Below are 21,854 nucleotides of genomic sequence, written 5' to 3' on the forward strand. Positions count from 1 at the left end.
AAATTAGTTTCCTTTGTCATATAAAATTCATTTAATATTCTCCCGTTAGTCCCGGAGTGCTAAGGTCAGATCGGAGCATAAAAGAAGGATTACTGGACGGGATGGCAATAATTTTCTTAATACCCTTCAATAAATCAAATCCGGACAATAGAGATGGGTTTCAAGATTTCGTTCAGTTAATATCATAAAAAAAGAATATGAACCGTTGTCATTTTCACATTCCGTAATATATTAAAATATGTGATCGAAAGTGTTTTTCATATTTATCGATATGTCAATAGATTTGTTTTATTTTGGTAAAAGGAGTAATAAATTAATGGAAAAATACAGATATTTTTTAAGCAATGAAAAGAAAAAAAGATTTTATATTGATTTTAAACATCGCGTTGTTCTCAGCTAAACGTTTCATGAATACAACGAGACTCTTAAAGTAATTTAATTCTTAAGTAAATAGTAAATAAATTCTTAAGTAAATTACTATTCAATTTACAATAACAACAATAATTTACGTTATCCAATTAACAACGAAAAAGACCATAAATTTTACTTTAGGCGATGTGAAAAAAATCTGACATTAGTGTTAACAACCGAAAAGAAGACTTTTACTTAGTAAGCAGAACTACGAACCCATTTTTTATCTACTACGCATAGATAGATACCCAAACCGCTACGAGAGTGCTACGCCAGTGCTACGACGGAGTTCGGCGTAGACTCACGTCTCGTCGCTCGTAGGCGCGCTACGAAACTCAATACGACATTTCCATACATTTTTTTCTATTTCAAATTAGTATATATTTTTTATTTAATCTTAATAATAAAAAATATTATCTACTAATACTAATACGAAAAATATATAGTGTAGTTTTAATTGAAGTTTTTTTTTCTTCATACAATATTAGGTTTAATACTGTGTTATAATATTAAAAATATATAGTGTAGTTTTAATTAAATTTTTTTTTTCTTCATACAATATTAGGTTTATTTAAATGACTGGAAATATAAAATGAGTGTGGAATTATTAAACTTACTGAGAAATGAAGCAAAAATTACAAGAAATGCAAAAAGTGAGTACCTGTTTTATAGACTTCATCATTAACAAAATGTATTTTAATGAAAACTGAGAAATTAATGACCTAATTTAAAAAGTTATGGCCGGAGATATATTATCTACATTAAACCACATCAGCGACTTGAGTGTTTAATATAGTTATATGCTAGACAGTTAATATATTTAATAATGAGTTTTTCGACGTTACTCTTCAGTAGTGATTATATCGAAAAACTTGTAGTTTGTAGCATGAAGAATAATGATACTATTTATATATATGAGATAATGTGTACTCAGATTAATTTAAATTTATGTTTGGAAGTATGGTAAAGGTTGCGAAACAAAATTGATGCATGCACGAATGAAAAAGATATATATATATATATATTTTTAATAAAAAAAAAAACTACTTGATACGTAGCTCAATACTCAATTCCCACTAGGTTTCAGAATTTTTTTCATCTCAATATTATTGATACATTTTATCCTCTTCTTCGCGTATCGACTCGGTCGCATTTGTGAGGACCAATACGACGCCACAGGACACGTCATTATCTGTGGCGTATTTTATCTCAAAACTTCCAATGGTAGCGAAGCCCCAACTCCGGACAATATCTAATCAATACATATAATAAAATAGTAGAAAAAAATACTGTACATTGAATATCACTTATCATGATAAATGTTAAATTTTCTAAATAAGAATCGACTATTTTCCTTACGGTGGGAGTAAGATTCGTACTTGGGATCTTTCGACCACAGTCGCCATTATTGCTTCAACCTTTCACGTTACAGTAAAAACCATAATAAAAGGTACATTTTGTCATCAATCAAACCTAACTAGTAGCCTAACTAGTATTCAATCAAACAATAAGGTAGACATATTGAGGCGTTTACCAGTATGACGGATCACCATCGGAAATTACGAGTGTAACCAGTATTATTAGAGTTTGATAAAAGCGTGTGTGAAGTGTGTGAATGGTTAAGACGCCTGTGGATTCAAAGTTCTCAGGTTCAAATCCTACTCGTGGCCATTATAAACCACCGCTACATCCGGTGAAGGAGTATATCGTGAGGAAATCTGCATACTTCTTGAATATTAACTTGTGTGTGAAATGGAGAAGGCAATGGCAAATCACTCTATTAATAATGCCTGGAAAGTTGTTGTGTGTTTCATTCCAACGTAATGACCACGACCGTCAACCATGGTGTTTATGAAGTAAAGTCTATCTCCTGAGTTTGTGAGTTTTGCTAATAACGTATTTTGTATTTCGCACCAACAATACTGTGAACGCGGTCGCGGTCGACGGTCGCAACTTGCTTTCTGTGATGAATAGATAGAGAATATATTTTTTAATATCAAAAAGACATACATCCTAACTAATATTATAAAGACGAAAGTAAGTTTGTTTGTTACATCTTCACGCTCACGCTATATCTACTCAACCAATCTTCTTGAATTTTTGCATACATGTTGTAAATGTGGAGATGGACCTTTTACTCTGGAAAAATAACTGTTCATGTGGGAAATATAAGCGGGTGAAGCCGCGGGAAAAATCTAGTTGAATATAAATTACATAAAAATATGGTGAAACATATCGAACACATAGCGTTAAAATGTTGACTGGCATCACATCTTGTAGATTTATTTAGCAGTTAGTTTATATGTCAGATAAAAATATGATATTTTATCAGAAAGTGGTATAATAGTCTCTAAATAACGCGCCTAGATAAACTTTTACCATTTTAACAGCTGCCTATTCAGTATTCAATAACATACAACGATTGAGTAACTATACAATACGTGTCGCATCGTTACTAACAAAGAGTGAGTTGCACCGTCAAATTTGACGTTCATTTTAACTAGCGCGCCAGAATCAGAATAACGTACTTTGCGTTTTTCTGCACACGTTAAAGTTATCGTCAAAGTTGACGGTGCAACCCACCCTAAGTACCTATATCACAACTGTCACATCTAACCCAACTCAGAAATGTTCTGAATGTAAATATTATTTATCCATCGTATCTTACTGACATAATTTGAAGCATTAATAGGCTGTTAATGCTTCAAATTGTGTAGTCGAGACTTCAACTAACTTTGACGATGTCTATCAATCGTACCACTGACGTATTGACTGATATCACATCGCATACTTTTACGTCAACTTCGGGATTTTTGGAGTCACAGAGAGAAGCAGCATCTCATATAGTTGTGGAGTATGAATACCGCCGTAGAACAAGATTATTCCATATTCTTCCATGCATATAGTACGAAAGCCTTAAAGATTAGACAACGACAGCATTCCTTAAATATTTGACGCCAAGCACGCGGCTGGTCACAAAATTACATCCGAATCTTCATAACTCATCACACATTTTATGGTCGAAGAAATGGCGATATAAAAATAGCTCCAAAAAAGAGTGCTGGCTTTCACTCTACGTAATTTTTGAGCACGCTCTGACATTAAGTATCGGAGCCCAGTTTTTACTTTTCTTCTTCATTTCGCACAATCTTCGGCATCCTTAATAGTCAGAAGGCCTACCACGAAACATACAAACAATTAGCGCGTTACTAAACTGTCACTTTCCCACTTCGAATATGCATCGTATATTAAAAAAAGAGAGAATGCAATGACGTGCTACGTTGTTATATGTTTCGTGATAACTCCTCAGACTAAGGGTGCGCAAGGTCTGACTACTTAGGATGTGAGCTTGCGATATTTATTTGATATAAATCTATGGCCACACCAATATAGTTTCAAGTAAACCATACGCTTAAAATTGTTTCAATGTCGTCAAAGTTGAAGTGGCGTATCTTGCGGTCGCTTTGCGTCTCCAAAGTAAATTTATTGAACAATGTTACACAATTTTAGTGATAAATAGTTTAATAATTACGTCGACAGCCATGATAGGAGTTTGAAGCATGTAAATATTTACTATTTTAATGGTTTGAAGTTAGGAGTATAATTGAAGTTTCGTTTTATTTTTAAGAGTAAAAGAGAAACACGATATCTGTAGACACCATGTAAGTTGCTCACGAGTTAAAAATAATGTTAACACACGTGTTGTCTTCAGAATGATCTTCTAAAGAGCTTGACACTATACCAATTACACCTGAGTGACTTTTATTACAGTACATTTGAGAAGGATGAACAAAAATGAAAGCATTTAAGGGTGAATTTCACGACTGTTTGAACGCGGCGTGTGGCGTTTCATTAGTGTCGCATATTTTTTTTTTTAATAAAGGATCATTTTAATTAAATTAAACATTTATGAAATTAACATTGTACCAGTACTTTACTTATTTCTAAAATAGGATAATTAAATTGACTACTGTGTATGGTAATAAACACTAATGATAGCTCATGGCGGCGTTCAAAACGCTCGTGAAATTCACCCTTAAATGTAAAAAGGGTGGATTTTGATGAAACTTGGTATACAGATAAAATATATAACATAGAATATCTAGAGATACTTTTTCGGAGGGGCCTAAGGCCAGGTCGGTTCGAATTTACGAATGAGCTGTTTATTTATGTCGCGGTGCGCGAGTAAACGTGGTTTTAAAAAATTTAGAGGTAGACATCAGTTTTCTCTAAGATATAAATAACAAATCGTCCGCTATTCTGGCTTCCTTACTTATTTGTACTTGTTTCAGAAGTTATGTTAAGAAAACATTCCATTTTATTGTCTACCTTTATAATTAAAGGCTATTGATTTCTTCTAATCCTATTCCAGTCTAAAAGAGAACCATCCATTCCATTCTAAGAGACGAATAATTCTACAAACAAATACACATACATGCGTACACAGTTAAATATTTAAATGATATATGAGTCCACATTCATATTCACAGTAATTGCGCGTTTACAGGCGGTTCTCGGATATTTTATTCAAACGAATCGATATTGTAATGGCGATTGATTTTGTTATGTAACAATCGGTCGTCGTCATTATTGATATGACGTATCCAAAGCATGGTGTCGTTCGGACTGTTATTTTACAATTATACGCCTGTGTGATGTCAACCCTTCTTGGAAATGCTACTGTTGCTTATGCAAAGTATCCCTTAGTCGCCTCGTATGACATCCACAGGAGAATATGGAGTGGCCTTATTTTAGGGCAGAACCACACGCTGTTCATCGAATGTACAGTAGCACTCCTAAAATATATTCGTGATGAAAAAGCTTATTCGGGTGTTTCGCAGAGCGTTTCGACCGCTGCGGCCGCGCTGTCAATTTTCTTAAAGAAGGAATCATGTCCAAATCGATCTTTCGATAAAACTAACATTACCACAGGTAATTTATTTTAAAATCAGATAGTAGAACTAATTGTTGTCTTTGTTAAAATTTGAAATATTGTAATGACATCGCGGGCGCAGCGGTCGGAACGCCCTGAGAAACACCCAGCTGTGTACACGGACGGACACTTAAACGTTTTGTTCCAACGCGTATTTCTCGTGCGATTAATTACGCCTGTACGAAATATTTAATCGAGTTGATCCGTCTCTTGTGAAAAGACAAGCGGCACGGACTCCGTGACAGATCTGATCCTATGAGATCAGAACTTAGATTGGATGGACTGTTGTAATTGTTAGCTTCCTCGGTTTGTGTACAAGGTGTTATCCTTCCTACTTCCACTGGAGTTAGTAAGACATACAATAACATATAGTGTGAAGTACGGAAAAGGATTTAGGACGGAGAAGCCGTGGGCATAATAAAACCTAGCTTGTAAGACTCACTCTTATAATGAGAGAAATAAACAATTAATTATTTTTATTTTATTACGAAACATACAAGACGTGTTTTATATATAATAATTTATAATTTGTAGTAACTTACAGTAAAATTAACCTCGTGTTAATAATATAATGTATAAGTATATACAACATATTATATAAGTATATACAACTGTAACGTAAGTAAAATTAACCCCGTGTTTATAATAATAAACACGGGGTTAATTTTACTTACGTTACAGTATAACGTATTGAAAAACAGATAAAAACAAACGATACACGTAAATGAGCATAAAAATAATGTGAGTATTATATACGTGGCAATTTGCCGACGTGAATATTTGTTTAAATATTTCATACACGATTTATCCTGATTTATTACCAGCTCGCAGCTTGTGAAATGCAGTTTGAAGATCTTGGCGGAAAGCTTTTGAAGCTATTCAGGTATTGAAAGGTACATTTGTTTGAGAACCATACTAAACTAATGAAAAATGTGTCAGTTTGGTGTGTGTGTGTATGATTAACACTTCTTGGTCTTCAAGCCTTTTTCCCAATTTAATATTGTCATTAAAATTATTGTCCAAAACTGCTCCAAAGCGGTTCTGGGTCGTTTTAGGTCATGTATTTTCTGTGTGTATGTCTTTTTTTACGGTTGTGATACATGTGCGTAGAAAAAACGTAGAACACCCCGCTATATTTTGTAATTAAGTTAAATAAACAGTTAAATAAAAGTTAGTTCTCCATTAAGAATGAAACTTTAAATATTTTCACATAAAAATTTCGTTCTCTCGTAACACTTAAAGAAAACTATTTTTCAAAAGGCTTTTTAATTCACCGCTTTTTGTGTAACACAAAACAAAAATATTTTCGCCCAAGCGAGGAAATGAATGGAGCGGGCAAGTTGTGGCAAATTAGTTTTTTTTTTTGCTCCAACGTCCACTGAATTTAATACTTCAAGCAAGCTGGTCTTTGTCTCAGAGAAGGAAGCTGAATAACAGTATTTGTTTACGTTTCGTGTAAATTTTTTGTCGTCTCGTTTGTTTTTTATTAAAAAGGATTATAGTAATGTTGCTTTCATAAATAGGTGCGGTAGTTATGTTATGCATGACAAGATAACATGTCCAAGACATATGGCGAAAGTTTTGTTAACAGAAGTGACTATTTTAACTTTCGTATGTATATTCAAATTCAAAACTCTTTATTCAACTTCGGATAATAAAACACCATTTGTTGACTTCATAAATTTAGTTAAAACTGAGTCTACTGCCGGCTTCTAAAGCGAAGGTGAAGAAGAAGCGGCGCAAAAAAACTACATCGCAGCCTTTTCTTCGTATAATTTCATTGACATTGAAACCTTTAAGAAATGACGATGCTACTTAAAAGGATTCTTGAAAAGCCAGCAACGCCCCTGTAATTCATGGTATTGCATTTGTACATTTTCACTTACTATCATGTGACGCGCTTGCTCGTTTGTCACCCTATTCTATAAAAAACTTCCACTTTTTAATATATCTAGTTATTACGTACTTAAAGCGTAATACTATATTTAAGTCAAACGAAATTTTAAACTCTCAACTATTACATTACATATATTTAGATTGTAGTGTTTCATAATTTAGACGTTATTATATAAAACATAAACATTTAATGTAACAAAGACTAATGCAATAAAAAGAAGTAGCCAAGAATTAGGGGTATAAAAAAGGTTAGGTTAGGTCGGCGGAAACATCCTTTTGCTCTTAAAATCTCAAGATGATAGCAATCCGATTATGGCTCCGTAGTTATATGAGCTGTATTTTTTATTTATTTTATGAAAGTCTGTAGACAATGTAGATTGCAAAATGCATAGCTCTCTCGTCCTCGCTTTGCCATGAATCATAGCAAATCTGAGAGTATATATTATATACCTACTTCTGACTTTACTTCATACTCACAATTTCAGTTATTGCAAATTGTTCTATATGAAATTTGTAGAAATCCGTTCATTGTCTGAACTGAGATATTTTCCGCCAATTGCAAGTGAAATTCAGCAGAAATCGTTTGGAAGTAAATAAATGTAAGTTTTATGTGCAAAGTTTTTATGACAATAGTTTTGCTGAGAGGAATACATCTATCTATTGATGCGCAGTTTAAAGTCAGGAATGTTTGAGTACTTATAGTACCTACTTACTGTATAGTAATCTCAGGGTTATGAGTTTGGATTTGTCAATTACTTTTGGCGACAGTCCAGTTTACTAAGAATTCAAGCTTTCACGGCTAAACCGTTGGACCGATTTTTATAAAATACAAAATTTTATCAAAATCGGTCCAACGGTTTAGCCATGCATATCGTTAAAGACCACCATTTTAATATAGGTTTTTTTCGAAAATCAACCCCCAAATGACTATAATGGGGGGTTAAATTTTGTATGAAAATCATGTCTGTTCAGCTTTCGCAGAGAAATTCACGCGGGCGAATCCGCTTGCAAAAGCGAATTCGGAATAAATACTTACCTAAAATACACTTCTGTGACCAGTTTTTTGTGGCTTGGACGCGTGGGTTTGAAGGGTGATCGCAAAATGACAAGTTTCTGCGGTAGGCCGCTCATAGCGCGTCATCAGATTTGTCACTCATTTTTATTTAACTCACAATGTATTATGAGTAAGAGAGATTAATAAAAACTTGTGATTGTGTAATACGTAAATTAGAAAGTTTATTTAACGCCTGAATTAAACTCTACATATGTGAAGAATTCATTTATATGAATGAATTTCTTTTACTGTACTTCTTTATTTATACAAATATTTTATAGAGAAATGAATTGTATTTTTCTTTGTATTGAATAAACTCGAAAACCAATGAAACGATTTTGATGAAATTTGAGACATATATACAAAACGTTCTGGAGTAACATAAGCTAATTTTTTATTATAGTATTACTCGAACGAAGCCGGGACGGGCCGCTAGTTATTAACAAATGGAAAATACAAATCTTCGTTCATGTATATATATATATATATGTGTGTATATACATACATTCGGCGGCGTAAAAAACGACAAATTCTATTTTCAAAAGCTAAAATGTTCATAAACTCTTGACTTCAGTTTACTGGTAGAGATAACAACTTTATTTTATCGATTAAAATATCGATTAAAACTAAAAACAACTGTCGAATTCAATGAAACAGTTTCCCCACTTCACTGTTTGAACAGCAAATGTGTTATCAATATGAAAGTTTTGAACTCGGCTAATAACGAGAGCTGGCGTGCAAACTTTCGGCTTCAGTCGTCGTGCTAACTGCGAGCGAGCTTAATTGGATTCCGATATAAAAGTATAAAGCAGCGAGCCCTTAGTGCGAGTCACAATTCGCTTTTCACTATAGAATCTTTTGGCAGTAACGCACTCAACTAATCACATCGCGATATGTGAGCGTAGCGCTACTTTGCTATTTGGGATTAACCCATATAGCAAAGGAGGGTGGGTGATCGAAGTGCTCAAACTAATGTTTGAGCCATACCACCCACCATACTTCGATCAATAAAGACAAAAATCTATTTACTACTAATTTATGATTTTTTCAAAAATCAACTCCCAAATAACTATAATAGGGGGTGAAATTTTGTATGAAAGAATCTGTGTTGGCGGTGGTGTAAAATATTATTAATAAAATGAAACAGTAGTACAGTAAAAATCATAAAAATCATTTTTTTAAGATTTTAGAAAGTTTCTTTATTTCGAAGCACGGTAATGACAGTCGGAATGCCGATCAAAATGATCGAAATTTACCGATTCACATCTCACCATAGAGTCTACTCCTAATGAGACGCAGCTAAACAATTACAGTGCGCCATTGTGACGGTACGACAACGACAACAACGTGATTGGTTCGCTGTGTCTCACTACGAATAGGCTCGATAGTGAGAAGTGAAGTGCAAACCAGCACTTTACCATAAGGTTATCGTCGCGTCACAATTTCACACTGTGATTGGTAAACTGCGTATCGATTGGATAGTGAAAAATTGCTAACTCACACTAAGGCCGCATGCAAGGTGAAAAGTTTATAATGTGCTCAACATAGTATCAAAACAAAGTCGCTTCCCGCTTTCTGTCTGTCCTCATTATGCTTAGATCTAACTACGCAGTAGATTTTGATATTTGAGATTTGATTTGTGTGTGAATCCTGAGGAGGGTTCAGATGTGTAAGTAATTTATTATGGTTTTACCCGAGCGAATCCGGGACAGGTCACTAGTGTGTCTATAAATGGACATGGACAAAGATGAGATATCACAGAAGAATTTTCTCCAGGAAAGTCCCGTCATCACAATCTCGTAAAGAGAAAACTTAGTTTATGTCTTTGTAATAAAAAATAAGATCTAAGTAGAAAATAAACGCTAGATTATAGGCCACTGAAGGTTTCCAATAAAAATGGTTTTATTCCTTCCTTTTACTGACAATGAAACCTATTTCCTTGGAAATGAGAAGATTAATACTATCCCGTAATACTAAATGTCACAGCCGTAAGAAATACCTTCATGAAATAAGTATTGGGCAGTTTTTTCAAGTTGTTCCAATCTGTCTGGGTTCTGTTCAAGTAAGCGGATTTTCGCCCACGTACTTGAAGCTATCAGAATAGTCGCGGGTTTCTCCAGAAATGTTATCAAGGAATTCTTGGATTTGAAGGTTTCTTTATCGTCGCCAAGGGATGGCTGTAATCGAATCCCCAAACGTACAAGGGCGAAAAGAAAGATTTACATTTGGTGAAAAAGGATTTTAAAAATATAAAAGCTGCAATATTGTTAGCGCGGTGCATATACAACACCGAACTGTTTATTATATACTGTGACTGAAGGCTGAATACCCGATACAAGCCGCATATGGGACCATTCTGTTTTGTGAAAACAATAGGCATTTAGTGCTTGATGGCCTGAAGCCAAAATTTGTCGGCCATAAAGTATAGTTAACGGAAAAATTTGTATATTTTATTTATATATAATCAAACATTATTACACAAAAGTACAATTTGTAAAAATATAATAGCCGCTTCACACTATCCACGAACAGTTCGCCAATCTTTGTCGGATTCCGTATACATTGCAGATTTTTCATTGCGGTATATTATTAGAGTAATTTTATTTCCGAAAATCATAATACGTTTTGTAAGTATATTGAATTTTTATATGATTATTAGCGCCCCTCGTCTTGGCTTTGCCGATTGTGGGATATACTTAATTGTGTAAGGATTTAAAAAAAAATCATAAAATCAAACTACTCCTGAGTCGTGGGGACGCAAAGTTATAACAAAATTATAACACGTGAATGAAACAACATTACTATATACATGCAATAAATTATTCATTTACAATTGAAGCATGTACACAGTGCAGCAATTACTGAAATTCGCGGCATTTCGCTGTTGGAAACAATAGCCGTTTAGCCGAAATCTGCATCAAGCCGCAATAATCCGGGATGAGCAATGCACGGGCATGCATTTTGCGCGCCATTTGCTTTATTTAGAGATGTTATTTGCAGTAGTTGTACATCTAGCAGTGCTGTTAGGAATACAGATCTGGGACGGCATAAGTAAACGCAACCCATCACTGTAACCTGGATTCGATTCCCAACGCAGGCAAATATTTGAACTTATGGCCAAAAATATTGGTCTGCGGTACAATTGCATATAAATTAATCGCACCGCGTTCGCATTCTGTCTTCAATCAACAGTTTTTCCTCAAAAACTCACTGCTTTGAATTGGTTTAATTGAATTTCAGCTACTAAATGAGTGAGTATTATTATTCATGATGATGCTATACGCTTATTTTCTATGCGACCCAGACAAACCAGACTGAAATGCAAAATGCAATGATTACAGAAATAAAGCTCTGCATTTGGAATACAACACACGGCTGACCCACCCTCATTCTCTTTCACACTAGACTTCACATTTTAATTGACCGAGCGAGCAAAGCGAGCGAGGTCTTTCTACTTGGGGCAAAAATACATTTTTTGCATGTATGTTTGTTTGTAACGCGATAACTTTCGAACCGTTGGTCTGATTTTGATGAAATTTAAAAGATATATAGGATCTGTCAATAAATTTTTTAAGGTCGCGGGGCAACAAAATCGGTTAAGCCGTTTATGAAATATTCACACAATAAATTTTAATGAGTTTTTACAAAATTTTTAAAAACTCATTAAAATTTATTGTGCTCGCGAGGTCTAGGTTCGCGGCGAACAACTAGTAAATGAATAGTTTAGAAAACACTAGAAAAACACGCTTTTATAAGCACACGTAAACAGCTATGATACGATGTTCCATCATGAAGTTACAGTTCATATCTTCCCGCTCCATCATCCGATCAGTTCGACAGTACCATATTATTGTATTGTCATCAGAACTACAAGATGCCAATTTTCATGATGCTACGATCCTTGGAAGATGGTTAAATTAGTCCTTAGATTCCATTATATAATTTACATACATACAGGTCGAACTAATAAAAGCGTGTTAAAAATCGAAAACCATGGGCGTCACAATCCATTTAGTCGACTGTGACCCAATGAAATAGAAAACTATATGTAATACTTTCTACAAATATTCTTTATCTAGGTGGCATAATCAAAATATAAATATTATTTTTCTCTAAGAAATAAAATTAATTGCTAAAAATGTGATGATGGCGCTAGTGTCCAGTTGTAAAGCACCTTAATGTGAAGAATTAAATTCCGGCCTTCACACTAGTGTGAAAGAAGGTAAATTAAATTCTTGGTGTTACGCGCGGGACCCATTTTACATAGTGCAATAGTCGGGAATTAAAAAAAGTAAATAAATAACATTATGTGTGAGTTGCACCAATCAACTTTAACGTTGACTTTAACCTGCGCACCGCCGCCGTTTAGACAAAATAGCCTACTTTGCGTTTTTCTGCGCAGGTTAAAGTTAAAGTTTACTGGTGCAACCCACTCCAAATACATAGTACCGTCTAATTTTTTTTTAATGCAATTACAAGGAAAGGGTTATGTTTCAAAAGTAGGAAGCAATTTAGGTATGTGTAAATTATTTGTAGTAAATTTTATGGTGCCAAGACATTGACAGTTGTAAAATAGAAGAGTCGTGTAAAGAATAATTTAAATTTATTCACAATGTACCAAATAAACGGTTTGGAGTGGAGACGAAATTAGTAGTAAAGCGGACCCTGGGCTCCGACGCTCACCGGCTGAGGAGGAACTAGGAAAACGCTCTGATGAGAGTACAGAGTATAAACGATTTATTTACTTTCTTTTGAGCTATGAATCGGCATTAGGTCACGAAATTATTCTATAATTACTATGTTCATTAAAAATGGACGTGAAAAAGTGCCTTAAAAGGGTTTCATTTCTGAATAATATGATTACTACTCTACATACTCTCGTTGTTTTGTGTCTACTTAAAATGCTAACGATAATGTGATCACGTGTGTTTTGACGGTTTCCCATTAAACAGTTGAACAGGTTAGTTTAACCTAACCTAAGGCCAGGTTCACACGAATTAAAAAAATCGACCACATCTCATTTTTAACTACCGTCCAACATTCAGCGCAACATTGAGACTACTGACATGTAAATATTGACATGGCTCCTCATATATTCCATCCTGAAGGTTATTTAACGCGTCAAAAAAAACGCTTGTGCGTTTGAGGTCTAACTATGAATCCATTTAAAATGCCGACCAAGCATAGAATTGCCAATATATATTTGTGTTAGACGATAGAGATACGACCACAAATTGAATTTGGACTTCTATTTTCGATATAAAATATTTTTATAGCTATCTAGTAACTAGTTGTGACCACAAAATGAAATATGAAATTCCAATTTCAATATTAGACGTGGAATGACTAATAAAATTGGATTCCGTTTGACTTTAAAGTTTTGAGTTTAGTTGTGATTCGTACTAGTAGCTGGTCATTCCTAGAGCGCTTCGACCGCAGCGGCCGAGTTGATATCACAGTTTTTCAAATTATAACAAAAATAATAATTAATGTTACTAAGCGAACTTAAAATAATTTATTTGTCAGTACAAATCCCAGTTAAATTTTAGGAATGATTGAAATTGGGAACAATTCCTTCCTCAAGAAAATTGATACGCTTTATATATAATTGTTTTTGGTAATAAGATAAAAAATATAGGGTATAGTTTATTGGCGTCCTCCTCAAAAGCGGCAGCGTAAGAAGTTACAAAAATCTTGGTATTAAAACAAATTTTTTTTCTAGTTAAAATTACCTGAGTTTTACAAGGGTTTTTATGACAATGTATGTATGATAACCATGACCTAATAGTACACCCAGGAACGGCTCCACAGGTGGGAACTCCTCGACGATTTACTGTCACACTGTAACTGTACTGTCATGCAAACTTCGTTTCAAATTGTGTTTTTTACATTAGAAAAAAGTATCTGATTTGACTAGTTGGAGAACAGCCAACTGTAAAATATGTAGGCTTAGCTTTTTTGTATTGTACTCATGTTTTGTGCAAAGAAATTTATCTATCTTTCATGAAGCATACACACCGAGATGAAATATTGCTTGCATATGTTACGTGCATTAAAGTCTGAACTCAGCCACCGTCCATTCCATTATGGGAATTAAATTTTGTGACAAATATTGACATTCTGGTTGGTTATATTGCATTTTAATCTTTAATGCATTCAGTTTTTTAATTATGATTCTATGTTTGCCTGTAGGAGTATCGTTCCCGCCCTAGAATAGAACCACTCCAAATCCTGTGGATGTCGTATGAGGCGACTAAGTGCTAAGCAACTATGAAGGAGATTGTGAATCTCAACTATTCCAACAACCGTCATTATGTGTCATAAAGGTTAAAATCACTTTACTATCGTTCTAAAACGCAGTACTTATCAGGATATTCAGAGTAAACAGTTAAACACAGAGCAGCAAGGGCAGAGTAGCTACTCCACTCCCATTATACAAACGAGAGAGCGTTAGCATTCGTTTGATCGCAAACATCGCAATTCGTACTTATTAGCTCCGTCGAGAGAAGGGGGTTCGCTTTCACCCCCATTCTCTTCGCAAATTGGCTATTGAAATGATTTGATTGGCTCTGAATTCATAATCCATGCCTTTTGCTTTACCGACTGAAGAAAATAGGCGGTTGTTAAAAAAAATATTCAACCATAATTACTCGATAGATATAAGAAGGCCTACCACGAAATATACAAACGTCCACATGTTGTCTCTTTTTTCATATAGTTTTAGCGTAGAAAAAAGAGAGAAAGTAATGACATGCTATGTGTTCTACGTTTCACGGTAGCCCCTTTGGTTCATGTCATCGTCAAATATTTGTTTGGATAAAAACAAATCAACGGTAATTTCTTTCTAAGGATTTAATATTGTGATCTTAAGTTATTTTAATGTAAAGTTAAATAAAGCTTCACCGCAGACCACCTCTGAACACGCAAACCTACACAGCAAACAGGTTAATCTGACTCAAAGGAGTGTAATTCAATCCAACATTACCTGCTTAGTAACAGTAGACTCTAGACTAACATTTGCCACCTTTTGTCTTACAAAGGGTTATGTTGTGTGCGTTTGTTGGATTTAGCAGTGTACAGAATTTCAAATTCATATCAAATTCTATTCTATCAACGCGGCATAAGAGAAGGACAACTTGACATGCGGTCGAAATTCATAAATTCTGTCCTATCAACATCATCAGATAACTTGACATGCGGTTGACTGTACCTAGTCCAGTGGCTACCAAACACCTGTGACTTTTGAGCACTGAAGAATTGTACTGTAACTGTTTATTTGTATGGATCGGCATACAAAAAATTTGGTATCTATTATTTTTTCTATGTGATCTGTTTTTTGATTTGGGTTATTCAACGAAATCTAACTATATAAAACACCCGACGATATCCAGAGAAAAGTTTAAAGTTTAATGTGTCTGTGTATCTATATGTCAGTCCATGGCATCGTGGCAGACAAACGGCTGAATCGATTTTAATCTAGTTTTTTTAAGATACCTACTTAGAAGAAAAAATTGTCGCCCAATTTTGTCGCCGCAATAAGACAATCTATCCATTATAATATCTGGTCTAATCTGAAAGACTCCATAACTATGTAATTTTTTGTATAAAGTCTACAAAAATCGTAAATTCGAACTGGTCAGTAGATTGTAACTGTTTGAATTCCATTATAACTCCAATGTTCGTAACGCAGCTCTTTATAGACATATTATCCGATAGTTATAATTGTGGTCAATTTTTAAGTTAATTTTATTATCATACTGTAGCATCGACTTAATTAACAAAAGAATTTGTGAATTTAATTATATCAATATCAATTTTACATCTTTCAATCATTGAACTGACCTAAAATCAAATTGATAAATAATTCGATGAAAAAACTAAAATTCAAGAAAAGATAAAATTATCACAATTTTTTGTTATGTAGTTTACCTACTATACATATTATATATACCACCTAATAATTATTAATAGATGATTATAATAATACTATTAAATATGTACATATTACACATACAGATGGAATATTTAGTTTTCGTGGATGGTTAAATAGCTCGACTTTCGCTCCGACCTGGATAGCTCAGTTATAAAAAATCTGTTGCATCTGCCTTGCTGACTGACCAGAGTTCCAAAAATGACCAGAATGTTGGGTTCGATTTATGCTGCAGTTCTATTTCCAAATTCGATTTCTTTCCAATTCTTTTAAACACTATGGCTGTATACTGTGCCAAAAGAAACAAAGAAACAAATTCCTATATTCTAGTGCAGGCACAGTCGGACATCGAACTCATGAACTCGTAAATATTACGATGCCATCAACCGTTGTCGATCGTCAATCACTGAAATTGTATCGATAATATCGATATATATGGTTACGATCCCCTTCGGCAACACTATAACGTATTGTTTTATGTTTCTTTTTTTTAAGGCCTTAAACCGACAACGTAATTCTGAAACACGATTTGATAACCATTACTTTTTGGGTAAAAAAAGGTGTTAAATAAACATTGTGACAGTTTTATGTAAAGGTTACTAACCTTATTGGACCACTCTATAATCCTCTCGTGAATTACTTTGATCAATCTAATTTGGAAATGCTATTGTTCCCATATCGGCTGGGAACAACAATTCCCAAATTTGATCGACTTGAATGGAATTCAGAAATTTTGCGATTTATTTTTATGCGGTTGAGTTTTATTTTTAAAAGACAAATAAATTAGGATTAATCACAATAACAGCTGTGTAGATCATTGACATCAAAACATCGTCAATAATACTCTGTTTTAACGTGAAAGAAGAATAAAAAATTACCCTCTCACATTTGTAATATTAATATGAATTAAAATTAATATTATTGTACAAATTATAGGTACGATTATTGAAGCCCATATAAAAGAATACCAATGACTCAAAGGAGTAATGAACTGGTCAATGCCGCTACTCTAAAGGTAGCTGTTTCGGTTTCCATTACGTGGCCACCATTACGGGCTATTACCATGGGCGGGGCAGAACTACGTACCCGATTAATGACCGTACTAAAAGCTGCCTAATTGTGGGTTTTTAGACCTAGGTGTTGAGGTAATCAAAGATTAAAAGTTATCTAATTCGTTTTTAATCACCAAATTATATAAAACTGCGTTCCGGGGCTTTCCTCCCTTGGGAATATCGGGGTAGAAAAATTCAACATTCTTTATTCAACTAAGGATGACAATAACATAACATATTGACGTTAAAACTTACTACCGACTTCCAAAGAGCAGTCGACGAAGAAGCAGCGCAACAAACTTCACCGCAGCCTTTTCTCCGAAGGCGTCAATTGACAAGTATGGGCCTTATAAGTGTATTGAAACTAAGTGGACTAATGAAAATGTAATATTTTTACATGAGAGAGAATCAAAGACTTGAAAAGTTATCTAATTAGTTTTTATTCCACCAAAGAATATATAACTTATACTAACTACTTACCTACTAAGCTTAACTCCCATGAGAACATTGAGAACCCTATGTCACACAGCAATAAAATAGCTTTTAGAGTAGTTTACCCCGGATACCTGAACTTATAAAAACATATATTTTATAATAGAGACTACTCGTTAGGACTAGGTACTCTGGGAAGGTCACGGGTCGGCGGAATTAAATATGTCTTAGGCGACCGGTGTTACTAAAATGTTTCCCAGACTTAATGGGATTTAACTACAGTGACAATTATATGTTGAAAACTTTAATAAAATAGTTTTTTAGAAAATGCTAGTTCAAATATAATCAATATCAATCATCAATATCATCATCATCATCATTAATATCCATATCAACACATATAATAAAATTGAAGAAAGGCCAAATTTGTACATTGGATTTTTTTAAAAATTCTTCATGGAATATACTTAGTTACTGATATAGATGACGAAAATATAGTTTTGGAAAGTTTTGTCTGGCTGTCTGCCTGTCTGTCTGAACTCGCATCACTCGAAATCTACTGGACCGATTTGCTTGAAATTTGGTATGTAGGTACTTTATATACCGGGCTAACATCTTAGATACTCATCCCGTTTAATGGTCAGGTTCCCGTAGGATAATTGAAAAACTAATAATGAATCAAAAATACCTCGGAATCCCGGGTTAACATCTTATAGACATTTCATCCCGGAAAATGAGGAGGGTCTTGTAGGAAAATTAAAATAACAATCCACGGAGCCGATTTACTTTAAAATTTTGTAGAAAGAAAAAGGGGTGAAAACTGTTAATATGAAAGTTCTGCTTCGTTGAAGTTACTGACATGAAAATTTGGATTTTGGTTGTTTACAACAAATTAATGAATACGTGTTTCGGATTTTTCTGAAAATTAACCCTCAACCTTCAAAAGAGGGGCGAAAGATTGTATGGACTTAATACAATTTTCAAGATAATAAGCTGAAAACAAACGTAAAATAATACAAAAAGTAAGTATGCCCTTACTTTTTGTATTATTTTACGTTTGTTGTTAATAAAAAACTGGGACGTAAAACGTCTTAGAAAATGAGCACGGTACGCGTTGCAGAAAGCGGGAGTGGGAGGGAGTCGGAGCGGGAAATGGGAAGGAGACACGTAGTGGGAAACGGGACGGGACACATTGCGAAAAACATGATGGCACAATATGTAGAAAACGGTACGGGATATCTACATTACATAGCAGGAAGTGGGATTGGATAAGTTTGCGGGACGAGACACGCAGCGGGAAACTGGAAATTGAACTAAAGAAGAGAAAAAATGCGAATTTAAATCATTTACGTTTACCAGTCTTACAGAGTACGCGATAAATAATTACTGAGATTTTGCTATAAAATTCACGCGGGCAAAGGCGCGGGCAAAAGCTAGTAATAGAATAAGAATAGAAATGTGCTACAAAAATTAATAAAAGGGATCTAATAAGTCGGGAAATAATCTTATGATTCTAACTAGGTACTATGTATATAATTTAGAGTCGACTTTAATACGTGTCATAGAACAAGTAGTTTCCATTTGTTTAAGTATATTGCTTTTTCGTGTTTTTAGCGCAAGGAGGCGGCAATCATTGGTTTCGGAGGAAGGAGGCCTTTCGTGCCAAACGTGGCGTGATCTCTTCAGCTCCGGGGAAACAGCGGCCTCGACGCCAGATAGGTAAGAACAATATCTATTTTATTAATATATACAACTAATAGTTCAAACAGGTCTGTAAGAAATAACTCAGATTTGGTGGTTTTTTTTCGAAACTTTAGCGAAACGCTCTGAGAAATACCAATAGGGTTATTGGTATTTCTCAGAGCGTTTCGCTAAAGTTTGACAGCTGTCAGAATTTAAACATAGAACAGAAAATTTCTCAGCGACACATCGATACGTACATCTACTGCATACGTCCATAGAATAGGTCTGAATCGGCCTTTAGCCGTAAAAATAAGAGTTTGAAAGTACAATTGTATTGTCAAGTTACAAGAAGCACAATGAAGTACCTATACAATCAGTGGAATGGTTATATTGCGTGACTTGCTCCAAAAAGGCTAACTTTCTTTATTTATAAACCCTACGGAGAAACAGCGGCGTTACGTTTTCGTGTGCGTGATCTTTGAATCAAATGTACAGTTAACAGAACATCCTACATATCCAAATTCCTTGTGATTTGGCGAACTTCCAATGAATTGAAATGGCTTAACCGCGGCGTTACTAGTTAACTTGTCTTCGACTGTACCTAATGGTCAAGTTCATACCAAGTTATAGTTGTTTAATTTGTTGTATACCTGTGCGCAAATGAATTGTTTGTTGATATACTTAATTACTTCATTGCAGCACGCAAAAATGATTGTGTACATCGGTGGACTTATCCTATTCTAGGGATCTCTTACAGATTTATTTGTATTAAATGCGAAACTGGAAAACACTAAGACGAGAGAGAGAGTCAGAACAAGGTTAGTTCGGGTTAGTTCAATATATTTTTTTTTCCCACCTATCTATATAATTATCCGCTTTCCATATACTTATATCAGCTTCCTTCTAATTAGACTTCCAAAAAATTCCCCTTATCTTCATTATGATGCATCAATTACTGAAAGGAAAACTTCCGATACTGGATCCCCAAAATACTCGATCATAAATCAAATCGATTATGCAAAGTCAGTGTTCCGGAACTCGGCGAGTTCGTTTCATGTCAATCGAGCTATCGATTTCATTAGGGAATTTGATGACTGATAAAAGGAAGGCTTAGTTTATGTTTTATGAAAAGGTATATATAATAATAATAAATACGTTTTTCTCGTTACAAGATTTAGTCTTATAAATTACTAAATGTTGCCCGGGGCTTCGCTTCTGTGGGAATTTTGAGATAAAATATAGCAATCTTGGATAATGTACGTTTCTATTGGTGAAAGAATTTTTGAAATCGGTTCAGTAGTTTCGGAGATTACCCACCTCAAACATACAAACTCACAAAAGCTTGCCTCTTTATAATTATAGTATAGACTAGCGGCCCGTGCCGGCTTCGCCATAACTACTATCTATAAAAAAACCCGCATTAAAATTTGTCGCATAGTTTTAAAGATCTAAGTGTTGTAGTTGTAGTAGGCCACAAATGGCTCAGGATGGAAGACGAAGGGGAGGCCTTTGCCCAGCAGTGGGACACAAAATATAGGCTATAAAAAAATATATTTCAGATGATCTATCCCTTATAAATAAATCGGGATTATTTTATCATGTCTGTACCATTTTTTATCGTCTAAGTTTCTATCATTTCGAATTCTTTGTAAATCGGCCCATAAATGATTCTCGATTATTGGGTAGTAAATCGATTCTTTTGACGTTTCCATTTGAATAGTTCCCAACAGATAGACTCAATTCTGATTTATGATAGCCGGTGATTGACGTTTACTGTTATTATCATTGTAATCGATATTGCTTGTGTAATTTGTGGAAGTGTTGTGATATTAATATAGATAAATAGTTACAGCAAGCAATTACTGTTATTGGGCCATTCGATTTTTGATTTTTTCAATATTATATCATAACTTTTGATAATATTTCGATGCGGATGATATTAATATTACCTTGACACACTAAACTTTACTTTAATTTTTTTTTTATTAATTTATTTTGTCTGTTTTTTACTTCCTTTAGGGTAAACAGGATCTGTGTGATTTATCCATATATTTTTATTATTTACAAAACATAGAAAATGCTACACTTTACATTAAATGTGAACGAAACGTTCCACTTTATTCAGTTTTTTTTTTCTATAGGTCCTAAATCGTTTCTGTATTTATTTTTAAATAGTATAATAGCTATCTAACCCTCTTATCTAGCACTCTTAATGAGGACATTCACAAAAGCAGTTACGCCTATGTACTCAAAACTAACATTTATATTAATCCCAAGTGTAATCCATCTAATTAGTAGCACTTAGGGCGAGTTGCACCAGTCAACTTTAACGTTAACTTTAACCTGCGAGCCGACAACGTTTAGACAAAATGTGGTATTTTACATTTTTCTGTGCAAGTTAAAGTTAACGTTAAAGTTGACTGTTGCAACCTACTCTCACTCTAAGGGGTAGCAACACGCAGC

The 21,854-nt window shown here is 34.3% G+C and overlaps 1 protein-coding gene across 5 annotated transcripts in view; it reads left to right on the forward strand.

Moving 5' to 3' along the window:
• The first annotated feature begins 709 nt into the window (after positions 1 to 709).
• The window catches only part of LOC128674990 (uncharacterized protein), a 36,550-nt gene continuing 15,405 nt past the window's right edge, over positions 710 to 21,854 (forward strand). For all 5 annotated transcript variants that reach the window (XM_053754031.2, XM_053754033.2, XM_053754032.2 and 2 more), the window contains exons 1-2: positions 710 to 1,064; positions 19,323 to 19,427. In XM_053754031.2, coding sequence (XP_053610006.1) covers positions 1,004 to 1,064; positions 19,323 to 19,427 — 166 coding nt within the window. In that variant the 5' untranslated portion in view covers positions 710 to 1,003. The remainder of the gene's footprint in view (positions 1,065 to 19,322; positions 19,428 to 21,854) is intronic.

Source organism: Plodia interpunctella, chromosome 13, assembly GCF_027563975.2.
Source record: "Plodia interpunctella isolate USDA-ARS_2022_Savannah chromosome 13, ilPloInte3.2, whole genome shotgun sequence".
Taxonomy (NCBI): domain Eukaryota; kingdom Metazoa; phylum Arthropoda; class Insecta; order Lepidoptera; family Pyralidae; genus Plodia; species Plodia interpunctella.